The sequence below is a fragment of the Stegodyphus dumicola genome, chromosome 6 (genome assembly GCF_044657685.1).
Source record: "Stegodyphus dumicola isolate Sdum_Otavi_A_Nest chromosome 6, ASM4465768v1".
In the NCBI taxonomy this organism is placed as follows: domain Eukaryota; kingdom Metazoa; phylum Arthropoda; class Arachnida; order Araneae; family Eresidae; genus Stegodyphus; species Stegodyphus dumicola.
The window spans coordinates 200250369-200274358 of record NC_140773.1 but is presented as its reverse complement, the minus strand read 5'-3'; the positions used below and the strand labels follow the sequence as shown (position 1 = coordinate 200274358).

The window sequence follows — 23990 nt, the reverse complement described above, 5'->3', positions numbered from 1 at the left end:
CTACAAAAAAGAGTTTTTTGCTTGATTCCAAACATCAACAAGATGATTTACAGCAAAATGTGGAATTAGCAGCCATCTGTACGAATTATGTTGAATTATATTTTCGAGATGTGCCGTCTAGGGTATACAAGCCGTCTTCCTTACGGGCAAAGTAGCTCGCAGTAACATCTCTGTAATATTTTTCTGAAGGTAACAAATTTTGAACCCTATAACATTATTCGCTTAGTAATATTCAGGTTCAAGACGATCTTTCATGAAAGTGGAAATGCTAGTAAACCCACATAGGCAGCAGAGAACCTTCATATGATGGGTAAATACGAAATATTCAGTCTTATTCTCACTGTTCGGCATAGAGCCACCAACAAAACTGATGGATTTTTTGACAATGATAAATTTATTTGTGATGGCATTTTACGTCTGATAGACATTCTAATATCAATGCTGTGGTGTGAATACTTTCAGTTGGATGGTCGTCAGTCGTACTTTGCCTAGAATGTCCGACTGATCTTGACATAACGTTTCCAATAATAATAATGATGATAAAAGTAAAATAAAATAAAAAAAGGGAACCTAGAGGCAAAGGAAAACCTTAAATCTGGTCAACAACGTCACTAGATCTTACCCAGTATGGTTTTGGTTGCAAGACATGGCCCAAATCGTGTGTATGTTATCAGTATTGTGAATATCACGACGATATTCACAATTTCCGTACGAAAATATAACAAAAGAAGTAATAATTATTTTCAAACAAAAATTATCTCGCTGCAGCTAATGTGGCTCTATAATAGGAAAGCCAGCACTGAAGGTGAATGGTTGTGAAGAGAAATACTACTCTTTGTCAGATTTTAATCTTTTTTATATTGAAGATCGACAGCAGTCAGTATCCACTGAGTTATCATCTTGAAGCTGTTCTGAGCGACACCTCACAAACATGTCTAGGATAGATTTTGTGGTCACACGCTTTTTTCTCATCGTAGATGGCCTTGTAGCTACATGAATCGGAATGGGTAAGCTTTTGTTCTTGAACAGCTGATGTTCAAATCCATCGATTCGAATTTTTATAGCAACATATCCGACAGGTTAAAAGCCTCAGCTGCTCTCTTCGTTGCAAATTTCTTAACGTCTACTAGATTTGAAGATTCAATAGGCATAGTATTTTCATTACTTTAAGGGTTTAACGAGCTCTAATGGTGATAAACAAATAACTAAACTAAACAATAATCACAAGAATATTGTCTGAACTCAAAAAAGTGTAGGTCGGGCAGAGGAGAAATTATTTATATGGTTTTATTTATTTCCAATTCATAAATTTCAATTTGAATGTTAGGGTGCGCTTGCATAACTTCGAATTTACGTAAGCCAGAAACTTAATGCATGTAATTTATAACTTTTTAAATTTCAAAATACTAATTTTCTTTCCATTTAGGTAATTCTTTAAGTCTGATCTTTTTTCTTCAAAAGGGTATTTTTCTTTTTATCCAGACTGAACAGCAAAATATACTTTGAGTTTCGAGAAAAGAATCAGACTGATGTTTAGAATTTATTGTACCCTCTTCTTACATTTATAAATGAAAAACAGTTTGAAAAGAGGCATCAATATTTAAAAAGCCTAATTTTTAAACCTCAGTGCCCCTGCAGGATCTTTCGTTCAACGAACTTTCCAAAACATCTACACAGGAGAAAGTGATACAATTGCTCTCAGATTTTCCAGAATTGGTCAAAATTGTTACACCGTGGATACTGTGGAAGAAACTGATGATAGAAGTATATTTTATTTACCAGTAACAAAAACGATGAGAGCATCGACCCGTGTCAAATTCCACAGTGACCGCTATTATGAACTACGAACTCTTAAGTTAAGATTTATCTCAAATTCTGTAGTTTGACAAAGATCACAGCAGTGGTTTAAAAAAAAAAAAAAAAAAAAAAAAAAAAAAAAAAAAAAAAAAAAAAAAAAAAAACCGATAAAATTAATAAGCTGTTATTTTAAAATAGGTATTTCCTCGTCATTCTTTCCTTCTGGCTTATCTCCTAACCATAACATTTGCTACAAAAGAGAACCAAGCCCTTTAATTTGTTAAAATTCTCTAACCTCTCCGTGTGATAATGATGACATACATTACAATTAGAAATGAAGGAAATGTCCGTGAACTGGCTATTTTAATGTTAGTAGACTTAACAATTCTTGCAAGTTCTTTTGCAACTTTTTTTATTAGTCCAAAGGATCAATTTCCCCAGAAGGACTGTTAATTTCGTTTTGGCATTTTGCGTTGGTTCACTATAAATGTCGGTTCACTTTTCTAACTGTTGCCACTAAATATTAGAGCCCTGCATTGTATTTAAAAAAACTGAATAATGAAGAATGTGCATTAATATATGTACGTTTCTCGCAATGTGATAAAACAACGTACCTAGAGACATCAAATTCTAAATAATGTAGTCCTCCACTCGAATATGGGCATTTGAAAGCCCAAATTTGGAATTTGTTTTATTATCGATTTCATATTTCGTAAAACTTTAACGAATTTTCGATTAACAAACTCAAGGATTTCAACGCGAGCAATATGGCACTGCACGAAAAAGAAAGAAAGAAAGAAAAAAAAAAAAAAAAAAAAACATTTTTATCTTTATCGCGCGAGACTGTGTATCGGAAATTCTAAAGATATGCTGATTTCAAATTAGTTCGCGACATTGCTGTTGAACTGAATTTTATGGTTTAAGTGCGAAGAACATGATATTGCATAAATAAAGGTAGCACACAAAACATTAAAAAAGTCCCCTTTGGGCATAATGTTAAATCTGAAAGCTTTCGGTCCAAAGGGGGTTTGTCCCTGAAGGACTGTTGTTTCGTTTTCCGATTTTTCGTTGGTTCACTATAAATGTCCGTTTCACTTTTCAAACTGTTGCCACGAAATGTTAGAGTCCTGCATTATATTATTATACTTGAAAACATTAAATAATGAAAAATCTGCATAAATGTATGTCTATTTCCCGCATTGTGATAAAACAACGGTACATAGAATTTTGAATCACATCGAATTTTGAATGACGTAATCCTCCTACGAATATGGGCATGTGTATCGGAAATTCTAAAGATAATAAAATTCTATAGATAATAAAACTATTCTATAGATAATAAAACTACTCTATAGGAAATTCTATAGATAATAAAACAAATTCCAAATTTGAAATTTGGAATTTGTTTTATTATCTATTTCATATTTTGTAAATCTGTAACGAATTTTTGATTAACAAACTCAAGGATTTCAAAGAGAGCAATGGCAATGTTGTACAGGAAAAACACTTTTATCTCCAGCGCGCGAGACTGCGTATCGGAAATTCTAAAGATATGCTCAGTGTAAAACTATTTTGCGATATTGCTCTTGAACTGAATTTTATGGTTTAAGTTCGAAGAACGTGATACTTAATAAATAAAGGTAACAGACAAAATGTTAAAAAAAGGCCCCTTTGGATTTAATGAATTTTAATGTTAATTCTCTGTATCTAATATTGTATTATTCATAGCTAAGATGTCAAACGAGGAACAAGGAAAAGCATTTGAAGCTGCGATTTTGCTTATATTTAAATTTCACACTGGCCTGCTTTCTTTCCAGCTAAGAAATGGTACTTTAATATAGGGGGAGCTGCATTTGTCTGCTAGAATAAATATAGAAAAGCAGAGATATAAAATTAGAGTCTCGGCTTACACATTGTATAAGCTTTTCTCACTCAATAAAGTAGGAAAGGTTTCGCAATTCAAAGGCATCGAGATTTAAAGAAGGGGGTTAACAAGGGAACTAAAAGAAAACAAGCATTTGTTATTTTTATAGAAATAACTAAGAGTGAATAAATGGGGAATCTTGATACTTTAATGGTTGAGAAATGAACAAATTTCAAACTTTACTCAAATGAAAGAAAAAAAGAAATACATCTTTCTTGCCTAAGGTTTATATGAATTGACTGGTTTTCTCAGTGCATGCAAGTGGAAGGACCTTTAGGTATTTTATCTGTGCCTTTCATTGCTTTGTAAAATTAAAATCTTCAAAGGCAGAATTCATAAAGGTAAATTAGCACGCAAGTAATAAAGTTCATAAGAGACTATCGTCTGGAAGGGAAATTTCGTAAAACAATGACAGAACGTTCGAATTAAAAAACTTAATATCATTAGCATAATTAAAGAGCTTTCTTACTTCAGCATCGAGTTTCGTAGGCAAGCCCGGAGCGGGCAACTGATTGGCTGTCACAATACTTTTAGGTATAGTGTTATGATTGTTCGGGTTGCTCGGTGAATGGCGACTTTGTGGCTGCCTCTGAAAATAAAAAAATACACGAATTCGATCATTCTAATTCATTGATAATTTATGTTATGTTTACAAAGGAATGACGTAAAATGTGATAACATTTTGATTTTATTTAAAAAGTTTGACAAATTTACAGCACATAAGGAAGTCCAGATAAACGCTGATTCGATATAATGTATGTTTCTAAGAACCTTAAATAAGTGCTAAATTTGCGATGAGCGCTATACTTAAATCCTCCAAAATATCATTAAGCTAATGATGATTAACCGGCGATATTAGCATTTTACAGCTATTTCAACTACTAGTAAGATATAAATGAGCAGTTTACGTCAATAAATCTAGCAATATGTTTCCAAGGGTATGAGAACAGTTTTAAGGAAAACTTCTATGTTAAAAAAGTATAGGAAAAGGGGTTATAAGGTACTTTGTTCAAAATATAAAAAAACATTATTGGTCACTTTCCGAAGTTATATCCATTGGAACACATACATTTGCTCCAGCGTTCCTGACATTCCATGAAATACTGGGAGGATGCTCCTTTTGATATCTGTCATACAGAGGCTGTTCGCACATTTTTTAGATGATTTTGCTTCGAAATCATCTGCCTGGAAATTTTTTAACTGTCACAATTCTTTTAGATATAGTGTTATGATTGTTATAATACTATTTCTGAAAGTATAAATTATCGTAAAACACTAAAGTTTTGACACTTGAAAGTATAAATCAGTGTTAACAAACAATAATTTATTCTTTCAACTATATTTTTGAAAGTATAAATTATCGTCTGTATACCTGACAGTTTTGTTGTTATGCAAAATGGCGCTTTTAAAGAAGCAATGGATGGAAGGCTATGTTTGTGCTTTTTCCAAAGAAAACTATTCCGATCGAATCATTATAAGCATCGCGAAAGCCATGATTTTTCGATAACTAAAGCTACGTAAATTAATGCTGTCAACAACAAAAAATATATTTAAGCTTAGCTTCAAGTGAAAAAAATTGTTTCAAATATATATTCAAGGGAAAAAAGGAATGTTTCGAATGTTGCAAAGGTAAAGTCTTTAATGTTAAAAGTAAAACCACCAAGTCAAAGGACAGTAAAAATAATTAAAATTCTCAGTGTCAACTGTAAACAAAATGATTAAGGCTGATTTTTAATCTTGAATAATAATGCAAAAAAACATAATCTGTATCGTCTTTCCAACGACGTATCGCGGAAGGCAGAACGTGCAGCAGAATTCTTTATGAGAAACATTTATCCGAACAAATATGGAAAAATGTTGTCACACTAGATGAATCTTGAGTGTACTTTAAGACTGCAATAAAAAGCGATCCTTTACTTTTCTTAAAGAGAACGAAAAAAAATCTTGAAACCCGTTCAAAGAATTTAAAGAAAGTTTTTCAAAGGGATTTATTATTATTGTTGGTTTTCCACATGAACGGCAAATTAAAAATAAAGAGAGTGGAGAAAAGTATTAAAATCAACTTCACATACATATTATCAGAAACACATTTTATACCCAATTTTCAAATATGAAATACCTTCTCTTTACCCACAGAGTCATCAATCAATAAAACTGCATCAAGCCCATGCAAACAGCCACACGTCAAAATCCACTGTTAATTTTCTTCAAAAAAATTTAATTATGTATCACGGCCATACCCCTATTAAATCTCCTGGTGCGTCACCCATGGATATTTCCGCTTTTTGACTTTTAAAACGTGGGTTGTCCAAACACCGACGTACAACCTCCCTTGGTCTTTGGAAAGGCATTCCAGAGGAATTTGATAAAATACCTCTTCCAATATTACAAAAGGCTTTATTGTCTTGGAAATTATGGTGTCTAAAGCTAGTGAGTAATAAGGATTATCAAACAGAACACTTAAAACACAGCAATTTTAGGTAAAATATATCTGTAAATACAATGAAAATTGTCTAAAAAACGTGCGAACAACTTTTATAGTCTTATAAGATCATCGTTCTTGATTACTTGAACTGCTTGGAAATGCTGACCCAGTAGAATTACGTTTATAAATGATAAAACAGTAGTATCAGGATATGAAAAATCTGACAAGTAGTTATGGCATGATAAGGGTCTGTTTCTGATCAAAAAAAAAAAAAAATCCAAGCCAATTTTTTTTGTGGTGGAATAAACGTTCATGGAGGTAGCATAACATTTTCACTCAACAAGCTTTTAGGAAAGTTTAGGAACTTTAGGAATTAAAACTTTAAGAAAAATTATAATTACCAGCGAAAGAAATAGTAAATGAGCTACTGTCAACATTTCTGGTTTCTAAAAATGTTGAAGAAGAAAACAAATGTATGTGCTATTGTCAAATATATATTAGAATCCTTTGAGTTCGATTAAAGATTTTACAGAATACTTTGGGAATGACTCTCAAAGCTAGTTCTGTAAATGACTTCTACTTAATGAAAGAAAAGGAAAAGTTCATCCATCAGTCTAATGATAAAGTCCTTAGATCTTATTTCAAGAAAATATCTTTAACAACTTCATCGTTTCTTGCGAGACAGACTCGTCGATTTGAAAACTTATTACTCTCTCTCTCCACAGCAGGGTAGTATCAAGAACATACAAAAGAAAGGTCACTTAAAAAGACGGGAATAGACATGTACTTCCTACTCTTTTCAGCTGGCATTGCAATGGGAACTACTGCTCATTTGAAAACATTTCATTAATGGATCGTCTTTGTTAATTTTGAAATAAGAACTAAAGAACACAAAAGGATTTTTTCCCAGATAGGGTTATGCTGTTCAACATCCTTGAGTATGACAAGTAGGCAGTTTTATAAATAGGTCTAGCTGGTGAAAGGGGGAAGGAAACATTTTTAACAGCAATTTCAAAAACAAATGTTTATCTTTGGAGGGAAAAAAAAAAGAAGTAAATCTTTGAGTTTTGTAGGACGGTGAAGTGGTTAACACACAATTAGAATCTAATAAAATAACTGGTTTTTATCACTGAAAGGAAACGTTTATTATTCACCATGCATCAAATTTATGAAGTTTTGCTCAACAGCATATTTGTGTCGTTGAGAAATTTACTTCGCAGGTTGAATATATCCAAACTACTCCACACAACTAATTATCTAAATTTTAGGTTATTATTACTGGTATTTAAAATCTGGAAGCGAGAATGCATGTTAGCTGCTTCACCACAACAGCATATGGGAGAAAACTGTGTATTCTTTATGTAACATACAGAAAACAGCAAATTGTCATAAAAGATGCAATAAAAGAACAATAAAGATAAATCGCAATAAGAACTGTAATTAACTGCAATAAAACATAATATTTGTACAGAGATACGTCATAGGTAAATGAGTTCCACGGAACTGATCTAAAAGAATAAGGAAAAAAACCCACAGGATAAAAGCCCACGGGAATAATGCTCACAGGTATACATGCTCACAAGAAAAAAGCCCACACAGAAATATGTCCACATAGAAAAATACTCACATGGAAAAATACTCACTTAGAAATATGCGCACACGGAGAAAAGCTCACATAGATATATGCTCACATGGAACTAAGTCCACTGATAAATAAAATACGTAGAAATATCCTTACATTAATCAATCAATAATTAATCGATTTGAACATCGTATACCTACTTGAATTTTTTAATGAAAAATTATTTGATCGTTGGAAAAAATTATTGGAAAAATGCTCATATTAACCTTTTCAGAGGCGGTATATAAAAGAACGAAAACTATTGCAAAATTTTGCATGTAGTGTAATATTTTATACCACTGCCCCCTGTAAGACATTTTTTCCCCCTGTAACTTCAATTAGTTTATTTTTTTTATTAACTCTATTTTTGCATACTTTCGATGGGTATCTATAGAAATTGATGTTTGAATGTAGTTATTTAAGTTTGAAGCCAAAAAAGTTCTAGAAGACCACAGTTTCCAATCGAAGTGTGGAATCATTATGAAGCAGCCTTCGAAAAATCTCCTAAAACAACAAATTATTACGAAAGCTTTCATAAGGTACTAAATTCATTATTTAATTGTAGTATGTGGTTTATCCTAGTATGTGGTTTTTGTTTGACGGACTGAAAAAAGATTTAGCCTGTCAACGTTTATTACTGGCTATAAATACAGGGCGTACTGAAGTAAAAAAAAAAAAAAAAAAAAAAAAAAAAAAAGAAAATATGAAAAATTACATTTGATAATCGCGAATCATATAAGAAACATGATGAAATTGATAGCAAAATCAGATATTTATACGATAATATTCGTATATATTAGCTAATATTCAGTAAGTTCATGGAGACATTAGGTATTTTGGAAGCAGGAAATGGGAAAAATGAGCAAAGCCTTTGTCGGGAATCGAGCCACGGACCTCTGGAATACGCTCCCAGAGTGCAGACCACCACACCACGAAGGCACGCTAGGAAAGCGGGAGAAATACCTTATAAAATAAAACGAGAAATCCTTAAGAGACTCAACACTTCTTTTGAGATTAATATTAGGCTTGTTTTCTGCATGTCACTACTTGTGTAGCACGATTCAACTGAAGGAGCAATACACCATTGAAAACGGAACATAAAAGCAAAACTTTCTAAGCAAACAAAAGAAAATAAACTGAATAAAACTGACTTTTGTCAGCGAGCAAAACCTTCGCCGGAAATCGAACCATGGAGCTCTGGAATACGGTGTCCGCCGATAACATCGCGGCAAAAACATCGCGGACGAAAACGCCGCAGAGAAAACAACGCAAGGCGAAAACGTCGCGCTACAAAACATCGTGGGAGAAAACATCGCAAAGAGAAAATATCGCAGTTCTAAAACATCGTGGTACGAAACATCGTCGTCGAAAATAAAGCGGTTCAAAAACTTTGCAGTTTAAAAACATCGTCGTCGAAAATATCGTGGTAAAAAATAAAGTATCTACAAATCATCGCGTGACGATAACATCGCAGACATGCTTTTTTCAGACTTTAATAACTGTAAATAGATATTCCCATAATAATTTGTGAGCGCAAGATAGAAATAAGGATAATTTGTTTTTCATATTTTATATTAACTAATAAATTTTTGCTGAGAAAATAAGAAGGAAACTTAAGCATAGAAAATTAATGCTACTTATAGCACTTAATAGAATTTTAAACCGACATAGTAGACCATTAATAAATCATTTTTTATAAAATTTTACTGGTAAGTTTTCAGGAAAAGCTATAAGTTGCATTAATTTGCTATGCTTATGTTTTCTTCTTACTTTTTCAGCAAAAATTTATTAATTAATAAAAAAATGTGAAAGTAAAAATTATCCTTCTTTACATCTTGCGCTCACAAATTATTATGGGAATATCTATTTACAGTTATTAAAGTCTGAAAAAAGCATGTCTGCGATGTTATCGTCACGCGATGATTTGTAGATACTTTATTTTTTACCACGATATTTTCGACGACGGTGTTTTTAAACTGCGAAGTTTTTGAACCGCTTTATTTTCGACGACGATGTTTCGTACCACGATGTTTTAGCACTGCGATATTTTCTCCCACGATGTTTTGTAGCGCGACGTTTTCGCCTTGCGTTGTTTTCTCTGCGGCGTTTTCGTCCGCGATGTTTTTGCCGCGATGTTTTCGGCTGTAACCCTGGAATACGCACCCGGCGTGCAGACCACCACACGAAGGCATACTAAGAAGGCGGGAGAAATACCTTATAAGTTTATGTGAAATATACATGATTTATATGTAACAAGGTATTTTACGTAATTTAAGAAAAATAATTATTTATATTTGCTTATTCTTCTAAATGTTTATATTATAAAATGTGTAACTTACTATTTTATTTTATTTTTTTAACAATTAAAATTGTAATAATTTTTCGCTGTATATTCTGTTTCATTTTTCTTCCTTCCTCCTCTCTTTTTCCTAATTCGAAACAGCCCATTTCTTAATCTTATATTATATAGCAACTAAATCTACACATAAGTTATACAGTTTTTGATATATATATAGCATATATGTATAGATGTTTTTGTAATTTAAATAATTTTTCTTTGAAAAATTCAGGTAGGTGTACGATGTTCAGATCGATTAATTATTGATTGATTAATATAAGGATATTTCTACATATTTTATTTATCAATGGGCTTATTTCCACGTGAGCATATATCTATGTGAGTTTTTTTCCGTGTGAGCATATTTCTAAGTGAGCATTTTCCCATGTGAGCTTTTTTCTATGTGGGCACATTTCTGTGTGGGCTTTTTTTCTGTGAGCATTATTCTGTGAGCATTTTTCCTGTGGGCATTTTTCCGGTCACCAGTTTTCTCATAGTATGGTCGTAAGATTAATATAAGAATTGGGGACAAGTATTCAAATGAATATCAATTGATTACAATAATCACATATTCATTTCTTTAGAAAAATCTTATGCACATTAAAATAATCTTCAGAATTCATATTTATAAAACGACGTAAACTAAAAGAAATACTAGAAAACTGTGGAAAGATATGACTCTTACATTAAGTTCAGAGGAAGGGTTGGTCACATAGTTGGTACTACCCGCCTTTTCCGATTTTCCTGTAGTGTTGTTGGAGTTTCGGCACAGTTCGGCCACTTCTTGGGCCAAGGCTGTCACATCTTGGTCGAGTGCCTTCCAAACATCCATGAACACTTCCACGTTCTCTCTCGCCACCTTACTGCTTGGATGTAGGAAAAGCGTGTGGCATGCGCTTAGCACCTGCAACATAAAGAATTGAGTCGTAGAAATAAGCAATAAATGTGGTAATACATATCCAAAAGGAAAGAATAATTCTCAGAACTTTATGAATGTATTTCTTCTCCTTAATAGAAAAATATCTGATATGGACACAAGACTTCCTCGGAGGGCCTATTACATTATACACATTTTTTGCTGCATTTCATTTAAACTTATTTCCTCGAATTTTATCAGAGATATATTTCTCATTCAGTCAATTCAGTTCTCACTTCGCGGCAAGGCAAAACAGCATAAAAACTCAAAGCATCTTTATCAAAAATTGTTAAATACAGAAAAACCTAAAACACCAAATGCAGTTAAAAAAATTTAAAAAATATTTTACAATTAAAGCTTTAAGCAAAAACAAGCAATTCGCCCAGCCAGCAAGGAGATACAGTTTTCGGTGTACAATTTAAAATTGAAATTTAACTTCTGCTCCCAGTGGGCAAAAAAGGCACTGAAGTTGATTCGCCAACTGACTTAATTCATATTGATACGTTTAGTGCGGGCGATTACAACAAAAAATGGAGTTACACAACTACATGTTATAGCAATTCTAGTTCCATATACAAAATTTCAATGTTCTATGGCTACTCATTTTTGATTTATGAGAGATACATACGTAAGTAGGTATGTAGTAAGTAAGTAATATTTTGTTTTGATTTCTTACTGCCTTGTATGAAGTAAAGGAACTATTGTAATCGTGAAAATTTCGGGTACAATATTTGAACGAAAATATCCATTCTGACCGTTCTCGAATCCATTTGAATAATGGTTTTGCGTGTCATCTGTACGTACGAACAAAATAAAAGAACCGTTTTTCCAGAAATGGATTTAAAATGGGTTCAAAAAGAAATTTGTCGCGGCGTCTGCCGGTACATATGTATCTCGTACAACACAAAAACGACTAACCATAGAACGTTGATAATTTGTATATGGAACTGCTATAACATCTAGTTTTGAATCTCTCTTTTTCGTGTCAATTGTCCGTACCAAACCTATATATATTTCCACTCTGCGACCCAGTTCATTGAGTTCAGTATTTTTCTCCTTCTATGTCGGCAAATGTTTCATTTTTTGCTTTAAAAGTGATTGAATTATGCTGTTCTTATGTTCCCGTTAAGGATTTAATGTCTTTAGTTAATCTGCATGCAATAATTGTGGAAATGTCAACAACTTGAAAGTTTAACTAACGCTAGGCCTAAACAGGCGGCTATTTGTTTACGTTTGAAACTCTTAGTAGAATAGTGAAATAAGTCAGTTGGTGCACCAACCTGAAAGAGAGAAAAAGAGATAAATCAAAAATAAGAGAAAATATCTTTTTCCTTAGTGGGACCAAATGTTAACTTGAAGTTTCATTTTTTTTCTTTGAAAAGCTCGCCTTCCTGCCCTCTGGGCGAACTGCTTGTCTTGGCCTAGAAACTCTAATTTCAATTGTAAAAAAATAATTTTTAAACTGTATTTGATGTTTTAGGTTTTTCTGTGTTTTACAATTTTTAATGAAGATGTTTTGAGTTTTTATGTAGCTTTGCCTTGCCGGGAACTGAGAACTGAATTAACTAAATGAGAAATATATCTCTGATGAAATTCGAGGAAATAAGTTTAAATGGAATGCAGGGAAAAATTGTGTACAATTTAGTAGGTCGTACAAGGAAATCATGTGGTATCTACATTAGATATTTTTAAATTTATAAAACTTTAATGGTAAATTCTTCGAGATACTAGACTATAATATAAATAGTTTAGGCGAAATTAGCTTTTCAGTAATAATCATAGGATTTAATAATTTTAGTTTGATAATGGTGGCTCGTAATGTGTTATGACTATTTTAATTACATTTTATTAAAGTTTTCTTAAATTTTTAATATTATTTAATGTAATCTCTATTATTAAATAATGAAGAAGCTGTATGTAGGTATGCATGTTACTCGCCTTGTGGAAAAAGGGCAGGACGCAGAGCCACCAAATTTTGAACATACATAGACTTGCATCTGAAAACGGGCACCTTGAATTCAGACAATTCACCTTGAATTTTGAAATTTTTTTTTGTTTATGTCATATTTTACACGAAGTTAAGGAAATTTTTGGTTAAGAAACTCAGCGAGTTAAATGAGAGCAGTCGCAACATTGCTCGAAATAACGCATTATTACCTCCGGTTGGCCAGACTGTTGCCATTCAGCCAAGAAAAAAATTGTTATAAAATATTTATCCTTGAAACATGGTATTTAAAAGCAGTGTATTGTAATAGCTAAAACAGAATATTTTTTTCTTCTATTCGACAGTATGTTGCCACTGAGCGAAGCGTAACTTTCAAATTTAATCTGTTATTCATTAACAACCTAAGCGATTTAAAAGCAACTAACACAGTTCTTAGGAATATTTTCGCTACTTTTTAATCTGATGAACTTAAGTAGAAATGTACTTAAATAATGGGATGACTGCTTAGAAATATTATTTTCACGAAATTACTCTAGATGGACACATTAAAATAATTATATTTTTCTCTTCTTTTTTATAATTAATATTTTAGGTGGTTGATCGCAAAAGCGAGTAATATATTATAATTTGTACATTTTTGTACCTCGAGTTAATCATAAAAGGAAAAAATTCTAAATCTAACTGAATTAATTTGGTAACATATTCAATTAATGAAGAAATCACTGTTAGTAGAAATACCCACAAATCCACTCATTCACTTCCTCTTTACTCTTAGACAGTCATGTTAATAAACTATTCTTCAGAGAAATAAATACCTGCATACTGATATTAAAACTTAGCAACTCTAAACACAAGCAATTTAACATTACGCCCACATTAAAGTGAAACGGATCCCACAGTGAAAGACAAATATCGATGCTTGCATTAAGAACATACGACAATTAAATTGATACTATTCCACTTTTCCAAAATTTCCTCTGTTTGAACGATTTTTCGATAGCCAGGATCAAAACGCTTTTACTCCTTAACAAAATCAGATAATCGAAGTAATCGAAATCAATAAGATCTCTTTTGAAACTTTCGTTTGTGAACGGAAGTGAAGAATTTCTTCGAAAGCTTTGAAGGCTTCTGAGACTAAGGCTTTCTGGAGTTCTTTTTGCGTGCGTTTTAATGCAAACTCAGTTTGTTAATCTTTTGTTTTGAAAACCAGATCCCTTTATAACGATTAGCTTTGTTAATTGATTATAGCGATATGTGAAATTTTCAGAGTCTTTGAGGAAAGCTTACAATATTTTTTTGTTTACTTTTCATAATTATTGTGTTTGATACCATTTCTTTGGATCTTTCTTAAGATAGGACTTTATTCATATGCAGTTGTGCTAGCCGTACGCTCTTGATGGGCCTGGTGGACTTTTAAACCCCAGAGAATTAGTTAATGAACGGAAAATTAATCTAGCAGAATAAAATTGGTGACGAATTTTGTCGCCGTCTCGATATTTTCTGCAGTCATCAAATTTTTATCAATTGGCGGTCCTAAATATATCACCAAATCGATGTTCGAAGGTTAATAATTATTTTTTGAAAAACGAATCTAAAACATTTTATCTCAGAATAATACATATTTCTATTAATAATTAAATCAGAGGTCTTTCAAGGAAATTTTACAGCTTCAGGAGGGGGGGGACATGGTCAGTTTTCCATTTGGCTGTTAAATATTTTCTTTTAGTTTAAAAATGTAAAAAAATTAATTCAAGTTTTGATATTTATCAATGTTTTCATACTTTTTGTTGCTTAATTTATAAAACACGCTAAAATATTCTAAATCAAAACAAATGTGAATATGTCTTTCTCATGTTTAGGAAAGGAGGTGGAGGGTAACGATATTCTAGCAGTGAGGTCAAAATAGGATGAAAACCCCTGCATTAAAACCTCTTACCATTATCAACATATGCCATTCGGTCAATAAAAGTAGTTCTCATGTAGAAATTTCGAATTTCCGTCAAGATGGATGCTTGCAACTGCTGTGCTTACAATGAGAAAAAGCACACAAAATCGATCAGTCTAAAACGTATTTGTAGGAATAGCATTAAAATACATCATCAGTAAAGGCAGTTTACCCGCAAATGAACTTCCAACAGTTGTACAACTGATGGAAAAATTTTTAGTGCCAATTCCAGCTTAGATACAGTACGGGCATATCAACAGCAATTATTTATATCAAAAATGTCTTTATCTGGCATCTATCCATGTTAACTGACATGCCGTTATAAAATGATCCCCATCATAAATTATATTACAAACACATCTTAAAAATATTACGAACATATACATATATAGAATTAAATATAAAGAGCTAAGCAACAAAGCTCTCTGCCTACGTGATTCTATAAATGACAAGAGAAATGTATAGAAAGGAAATATTTTAGCGTTTGTGCTCTGAAAAATATAAACAAGATCAAAGATCAAACGTAACAAAAAATTCAAATAATTTGTACCTAAGCAAATAATGTATATCCCTAAGTAGGAAGTCCAAACAATGAGTTATATGCTTCCCTAGAACTCTTTTGCACTTAAGTAACAAATTCTCATTTTGAAAGTTTATTGTATTATTTTTGTCAAGCATGATAATTTTTATATTTTGATCGACTGTTATGAAATTGATGATATGATTTTAAGGAAATTTTTCTGTAAATTAAGAATGTTAAAAACAAAGGCTTTTAAGTTTACTACTAAGAGTACTACTATTTTAAAATTTAGTGTTCAGAGATCAACATGTGTTCAGGAAGATAACTAAAGGCATTTAAGTATTCAGAAAGTAATCTAAGGCCATTCCTCGAGGTCCAATTTAAAAGTTTGCACAAAAAATAAAAATAATAATAATAATAAAAAAAAAAAAAAAAAAAAAAAAAAGAATAATTGCTATTAACTTTAAGAAATTTTAAATAAGATAGGATAGAAATTGTAACTACATATTCTTGAAATAATTTTTCCCTTCATTTTTACACATCAGTATGCATAGGAACGTAAATCTAAAATTGCTTGTAATTACTGAAGTTGCTTGCAATTGTTAAAACTAAGAGAAACTACTGAAAAATGTAATTTAATATTGATTCAGTGGTAAAAATTTTACGATGGTAAATATATTTATGCAAAACGTTAACCGATTTAATTAATAATTAGAGAGGATTCTATATTAAGTGTAAAATTTTATTATTTATTTATATTAAATTTGTGAAAGAAATGATACTGTAATAAAGGCCACAATTTTTCTTAATGTGCAGAATTATCATTCTCATAGCACTCAGTTTTTAGAAAACGCGCGTCAGCGGAACTGTACTAAAATCTGATAGTTGTTTGAATAACAATTTACCAAGAAAGTGCAGTTTCCAATTTGTTGATAAAGTTAATTTTCATACTTAATAGGTAAAGAATAAAACTTTAGAGCATTTTTTCTCTTAAAAAAATTTACTTCTGTGTCACTTCTTGGTATAAGTAAATAAAACTTCATCTATTTACAAATCGTGAATCAAAAATTCAAGGAAAAAGTATTAAATTTTTGTTTTCGCAAATGTATACCGAGTGAATTAAATTGCCTTTTTTAATGGATCAATGCTTCACATTTTTATATAACGGCATTCAACCTCTTATGTAAACTATCTCTGTTCTGTGTGTTGTTGTTGTTGTGTTGTGACTTATCTCACTTGTCTGACAGTAACATCAAAACAAGCCGACGAAATTCATCGTGGCAAGGAGTGCAAGATTTCGCCCGTGCAGGTGACATTACGACTTCGCGCAGTTCCGCCCCCAATTTTAATGCAGAGCACCACAGGGGGACAGGTCCGAGGGTCTCCCACCCCTCATCTCCTACCATCAACCTCTCGAGAGGACTTTCGGCTCGCCGCATGTTTTACAGTGACCCCATGCCGCACAGACACTATACTTTAACAAACATCCATTGGAACCCGAGCCCTTCAGTACCGAAGTAGGCTTCTCTAACCACTATACCGTCTGGGGGGCGCGCTGTGTTGTAGTTACATATTTACAATAAACATTAACCCTTTATGCTTTGTGAGTACAATAAATCCGTCTTGGAACTAAATAAGTTAGAAACGAATTTAAAAAATATCTTAGTCTAGATTTTGATGAAGTTATGTATGTACGAGTTCTGTTCTACTTATTTCCTTGAAGTATGATATTTAGGGGGGAAAAACTGTCCAAATTGCTCTCTAGAAAACATAGCAATAGAAAAATTTCCAAACGCTGACATTGTTTAAAAACAGCAGTAACGATATAAAGCAATAATCTGCTTTACAATTATTTTTTCTTGCATTCATTTCAACTGCAGTAACTATTGCAACATTTTGTTTTCGTATATTTTCATTTTAATTTATTATTAATAAACCTTTAGGAATGTCATATATAATTATTAACATTTCCAGTTCTTGCGGGTTGAATTATGGCTTAAGAAAAACCAGCTGAAATTAATGCTTCGCAGATTTCACTTTACTCTTTAGTTGAAGTTCCGATTTGGATTTTTCATTTTCCTTTACATGTGATGCAACGTCAGTGAATTTGATAAAAGATAGTTTAACATTTCGGATGTTATAAACTTAAGGAGCAGTTTAAATTATTTTCTTATTTGCTGATTAGCGAGAAGCGTTTATTGATTAGAACTAGGTTGCTAAATTTTTTTCAACCAACCTGTGGTCCATAAACCTGGAGGCAGGCTTCTGTGTTCTTCGACAAGACTTGGACTGATTCTGCACTGGCTACGTGATGAAGGAGTTTGCAAACCTATTAAAGATATCATTTTAAAAATACAAAAGAATATTATAAGCACTTCACTCCTTTACGAAAGGTGAATGATAAATCTCAAGATATCAACAAATATCAGAGATACAAAGCTCTAAATTAATATTTAAATACTAACCTTTTAATGAAAAATAATACTTCTAATGTCAAATATTCTGATTACAAGATAATATTGCTGAAAATTTCTCAAATAAACTGTTGTATATAAAAGAAGACAGCTCATAGCTCCCATGTGGTGAAACCTCTGATGGTGGTCACTTTTACAAAGCTCTTAAAAACAACCATTATTTCTGAATGCCCACATAAGTAACAGTATTGAACAACGTCAACAATCACGTTCCCTCAGATGACTATCTGAACAATACAATTTAGAAACGCGGACATTTCAGTGAGATTTCACTGTGTGTTGTGATTATAATATTATTAAAATCTGAAAAAAAATTTAATGCTGCCTACATAGTTATTCACAACTTTGGTACATCCCACACTGATATTTGAACAAATCATGTTCTCTTATAGAAGATACAATAATAGTTATTGTAGAAAAGTACAGCAGAAGCCACTTAATGTGATCAAATTCATTGCGAAACACCGCGGAAAAAAAATGGGAGGGGGGATAGTTCTTTATCTCCCGTTCTACTAGGCAGATTGACGAAATTCAACTTGCGTTCTGCAAGTCTCGAAAGCGTGACTTAGGATATGTATTAGATTTATAAATAGCATTGCCATTTTTTTATATTTCGATTCCATGATTCAAATCGTGCAAAACTAAAAAGTTTGGTAAAAAAGCAGGTTTTATAAAAGTTAGCTCGCAAAATTTTAGCTCTTCAGTGTTAATTGAATTTGATACATATTTATTAATATCTCTCTTTTATTAAACTCATTTGATTCTTCCTTTCACATTTCGACATTTAGTTCATTCCAAATAAAATTCATCCACTTTTTATGATTTATTTTTAAAATTTGTATTTTAAAATAATTTTTATAAATTTTTCGAAAAACATTTTGAATTACTCGTATAACCTATAAAGATTTTAAATCATCTTAAAGTAGGGGGGGGAATAGAGGTTTTATTCAAAATTTTCTCAGACAGACATGAATTTACATAATGTCGCGTTTCGAAATTTAGCATATTTGTTATGAGCGATAATAACTCCAAATGTAGTTTACTATGTTAAAATTATTTAAAAGTAATGAACGATGACTTTTTCTCCGCTCGTGGACAATGAAGAAAAGGAAAGGAAAATAGATTGCTATAAATTAAGAAGTTCTCCAAGTGAATTACTCTTGGAGCAAACTGAAAAAAATGCGCCAAGATAAATGTTTTAATTTCTCCATAAATATCTCACCAAAAATTACAAAATTTAATATCTAGATATGTTTTGTTTTCACTCAAAACGGCGCTTTTAAAGAATCAATGGATTGAAGGCTATGTTTGTGCTCTTTCCGAAAAAAATTATTCGTATGTAGTTACTAAACAATGTTGTGAAAGCCATAGTGTTTGGATATCTAAAGCTACGATAGGCAGTATTGTCAACAAGAAAGGAAAAGTTTGTCTTCTAGTGGAAAAATTGGTCCAAATACATATCCTAGGAATACAATTGCCAAGAAATAGGTATTTTTAAGATACGCTGAACGTCGAACATATTTCAGCATCGAAAGGGGCTAATAGTTTGTTGGAGGTTTATCAACGGTCATGGGTTAATACACAAGTACCCAATTTTATAATTGAAAAGCGTTCTTTTTCCCAATATTTAAGTTGTTTTCATAAAATTATATTCTGAAATTCTGAGGTAATTTGTAAATGAAAATACGTGTTGAGAACCAGTAGTTGAGGAAATAAAATTTACGATCACCTTACACAAGATATTGATCAATAAAACAACGTTTTGTTATTGGCACAGAAATGATTACCTCTTGCAGATGGTCTGATTGTTCGCTGAACCTTTCGCTGATTTCTTCTAGACGCGGATGGTCACCCGTTATTGAAGCGTGTTTTAACCTGTTTAGTAATGTCAACTTGTCCATGTACTTGAGCAGTTCTTCCGCCTGCTCCAGAGCTGTTGTTTGTAACTGTACACAAAAGAAACATCTAGATAAACAATCATGTAAACGCTATACATTAAAATAAAATGTTTTACTTTTTTAATGTAATAAAAACCATTCACGCAAAAAGAGCTATAATTAGACCAAGGAGAAAATAAATGTCGTGAAAATTCTCTTCAATGCGCTCAACTATCATCAAAATCACTCACATGACGCAGCAGAATCAGTTGTTTCGTAACAAAATTTTCGCAGATTTTGAACTAGCTAATTAACGGACTCATATTTGCATTTGTAGTTGACATTTGTAGCTTTCTTCAGATGGGAGAACAATTATTTCTGGGAGCTCTGCGAAAAATCGCTGGTATAATTTCGAAAACGCATTTTCTGAAAACATCCAGAATGTCGCCAGCCTGGCTACAAGAAATCGTCAAACCCGGTAAAACTGCTGTTTCCATATTTCTGATTTTGCATGAACTATTTTGACAATTCAAACCTCGACTGGCTCGGTTTAAAAAGATTTAAAACCTAATACAAGAAGTAACAATTTTCAAATTCGATTGAACAAGTTGACAAGATAAATTATCACATAAAATGTCCTAAATAAATAAAGAAAGAAAGAACAGCACACAACAGTAGAGTTATTATTTATAATTTAAGTTCATAAAACTTGAATTATAAAGAATTAAACAAAAACAAAATACTGCAATACGCTCAAAATCAAGACGCACAGCTCATAAACTTTCTCAACCAGAATTCTCGAAATACTAGTATTCCAAGGGAAATCGCTACAGATTCCACAAAATGCAGCGTACAAAAAACGGTACCATTACTCGAAAACCACCAAACAGTATTTTATTTACTTAAAAAAGACTTTTTACTAGAAAATTTGTTAGGTTCTTATAAACGAATAAAAGAAACTGCAGAGTGAAAAAAATGTGTTTAATTACTATATTAAGAAGAATATTTTCATTGCCTGGATATTAAGTAAACCACATAAGTATTTATAGCGTATATATAAACTGCATAATAACCACTAACTATGAGAGCCACTAACTATGAGCTGTCATTTCAATTTAGACCTGCGTCCACTATACTGTAGCCTGTTACTTTCGAATAGACACTTCAGAGCCATTTCTCTTTTTATGGGTAATAGAGTCCTCTTAGACTCAACTGTCAAATTCTGTTGTTTACCGTAAATTTTGCTGCCGATTTGTAATCAATGAAAACATTTTGTTGGTTAATTTTACTTTCGAAATACTCTAAAAGAAAGTGACATACATGTATATTTCAAGTACCCGATTAATTTTGCCTCCCAGACAGTTTAGTGATTAGTGGCACTTACTGCAGCAAAAGCATCTGGACTCGTGGAGAAGGCATAGATATTTTAAGCGTATAGTGTCTGTGCGGCAAGGAGGCACTCCATATAAACAGCGGGCTGAAATCCTCTCGAGAGGTTGATGGTGGGGAAAGAAAGGGAGATCCTCGGACCGCACCCCAAGGTGTCCTCCCACGGAACTTCTTCCGGTGCGGAACCTTAGCAGTTAACAAGGCTCGGCGATACCAAATATGCCTACTTGGATACACAGGTGCCAGTCTTGCTGCACCTGTACATGAGTGAATGAATTTAGAAAAGATATAAATATATGTTAGATTCTTCTTCGAATTTCAGAGAAGGATTTCAACCATTACGTAAGCGAATTTTACAGTCAAAGCCTATTGGTCTTTTTCAAAAACTACTTCCATGGTTATGATACTAACGTGCATGAAAAAACTTGCATACGACAAATTCACGTTACACATAATGTTAATGCAAGAGCTTCTTTGATCATGAAAATTATTTCTGTAGTTCAGCGAGGATACACAGTTTAAGGAAAATTATAATAAATTTAAAAAATGACATTCTTCAATACAGTAGACGATTCTGCATTACATAATACAATGAAAAAGAGGAAGATTTTGGTAGAAAATGTTTTCCTCTTGAAGAAGACGGATCTGTGTCTGATCGCTTTCGAAATCGATAGAATTTTATTCAGAATCTACATCTAACTAAGGTTGCTTTTTGCCTAATTTTAAATTTTATATTGAAGTATTTATCATCGGTTTCATGGTAAAAGATTGCTTTATGAGGTTATGGGATTTATACTTGAAAACAAGACCGAAACGGTATTTCTTAAAACAGATGAATTAAGAATTTAGGGAGAACTCGAGAGCATGTCAAAAGACATTTAAAATCAAAATAAGATGAAAAGAAGAAAAGACATTGCCAAAATTTTGAGAAAAATTTAAATTTTGAGAAAAATTTAAATTTTGAGAAAAATTTAATGCTGTCCAGGAATGTTTTAATTCTGGATGAAAAATATTGTTACGGATTTGGTATTTGAATAGCTAATGTTAGTTGAATTATAAATAAAATGGTTTTATTTAGTGCAGCGCGTGACGAATATTAAAAGAAAGCTAAGCCGGAATATTGAAAATAAAAGAGCGCGTGCATTAAACATTTAATAAATATCTCTTTTTGATTTCGAGAAAGTACTAGAAAATTCTCGCACGCGATTTTAAAATCTTATAAAAGGAGGAAAACCTCTCAGTTCGTAGTAGTTACGTAGTTTGTTGTTGTTTAGAAAACTGCTCTTGTTGACTGTAGCGAATTCGCGGATTAGCTTTCTTTAGCTGTTTTGAATTAAGTTCTATTGAACTTTTGAGTAGTTAAAAGATAACTACTGTGAGATATTGTAATACTGCACGAACATTTTAGGAAATTTAAGCATATTTGTTGTGATAATAATAAATTTTTGTTCATTTTTTTTGAACTTGTGCATTCATTTCGTAACGAACCCGTACGCACGCAACAATTTTTGGTGTCAGAAGTGGGGTTTGAATGCCAATAACAAGAGCGATGGAAGAGCAGTTAAGGCAGTTGATATCAGCCTTTGCCTCGTTTAAAGAACAAATGAAAGAAGAAATGAAATTGGGCCAGGAATCCGTTAAGGACGAAATGAAAGCCGTTCAAGCTGGTTAAGCCAAGATTGAAGCAGGTCAAGAAGAAATGAAAAGAGAAATTACCTGCAAAATAGAAAATAAATTTGAAGCTATGGAAGGCAGAATTGACACAGTTGAAAATAAAGTTGGACAAATTGAAGAAAATGTTCCTTCCGTAAAAGATCAAATTGAAGAAAGAGTTTCTTCGGTGAACGAAGAAATAGAAGAAAGAGTTTCTTCTGTAAAAGAACTTCTGTAAAAGAAGGGAGAGTTTCTACTGTGGAGGAACAAATTGAAGGAAGAGTTTGTGCCGTCAACACCAAATCGAACAACAAATTGATGATAGGGTTTCTGCAGTAGCCAAGGAAGTGGATATTTTAAAGAAATTCGTAGCGACGGCAGGGAACAATAGTGATGGTTTTAAATTTTTACCCATGTCTGCTCGTCCCTCTCTGAAGTTATCCACTTATGATGGGAAACCTCCTGGCATGTGTATAAAACACAATTTTCTATAGTGGCGGATGCGAATGGATGGGATTCCCAAACTAAGGCCTGTCATCTCGCCGCTTCGCTGAGAGCAGACGCAGCGGATATCCTGCAGACGCTTCCCGAAAACCAAAGACTTGACTTCGAAGCTATATCCGGCGCATTGGAGCTGCACTTTGGCGAGAAATGTTTAAAAAACTACAGCAGGCTTCAATTAAAATCCCTTCAACAGAAGCCCACCGAATCACTCCAGGAACTCGCCACGGATGTTGAAAGGCTGTCCCACCTCGCCTTTACGGAGTGCCCGAGAGAAACGAGGGAAATCCTGTCGCTGCAGTATTTCATCGATGGCATCCGGGACTCTGAAATACAGAAAGCACTGCGAATGGGGGATGTTAAAGATTTGAAAAGCCCTTTAGTGTACGCCATGAAATTCGAGGCAGTCCATCAAGCCACTCGTCGAGACCGCCACCCAGTCAGAGCTGCTCAAGTCCAGAAGCCAGGGGATCAAGTCACCGCTCGTCTAGACGTTTTAACTAGACAACTGAACACCTTGAGACAGAATATTGGTGAGAAGAAACCGACCGTAAAGTGCTGGAACTGCGGTGCTGAAGGACACATACGACGAAACTGCAGAATACCCCAGGGTACGGATGTTAAGACCGCTCCTAACAAACAGCAGGGAAACTAATTAGTGGCCA

General features: G+C 32.8%; 1 protein-coding gene across 1 annotated transcript in view; it reads right to left on the bottom strand.

Annotated features, from left to right (window-relative positions):
• LOC118188244 (alpha-catulin-like) overlaps positions 1 to 23990 on the bottom strand; it is a 723160-nt gene that overhangs the window by 34849 nt on the left and 664321 nt on the right. Inside the window, exons 10-13 of the mRNA XM_085819331.1 lie at positions 19693 to 19851; positions 17668 to 17760; positions 10791 to 11009; positions 4191 to 4310 (exon numbers count right to left, since the gene is read on the bottom strand). Coding sequence (XP_085675457.1) covers positions 4191 to 4310; positions 10791 to 11009; positions 17668 to 17760; positions 19693 to 19851 — 591 coding nt within the window. The remainder of the gene's footprint in view (positions 1 to 4190; positions 4311 to 10790; positions 11010 to 17667; positions 17761 to 19692; positions 19852 to 23990) is intronic.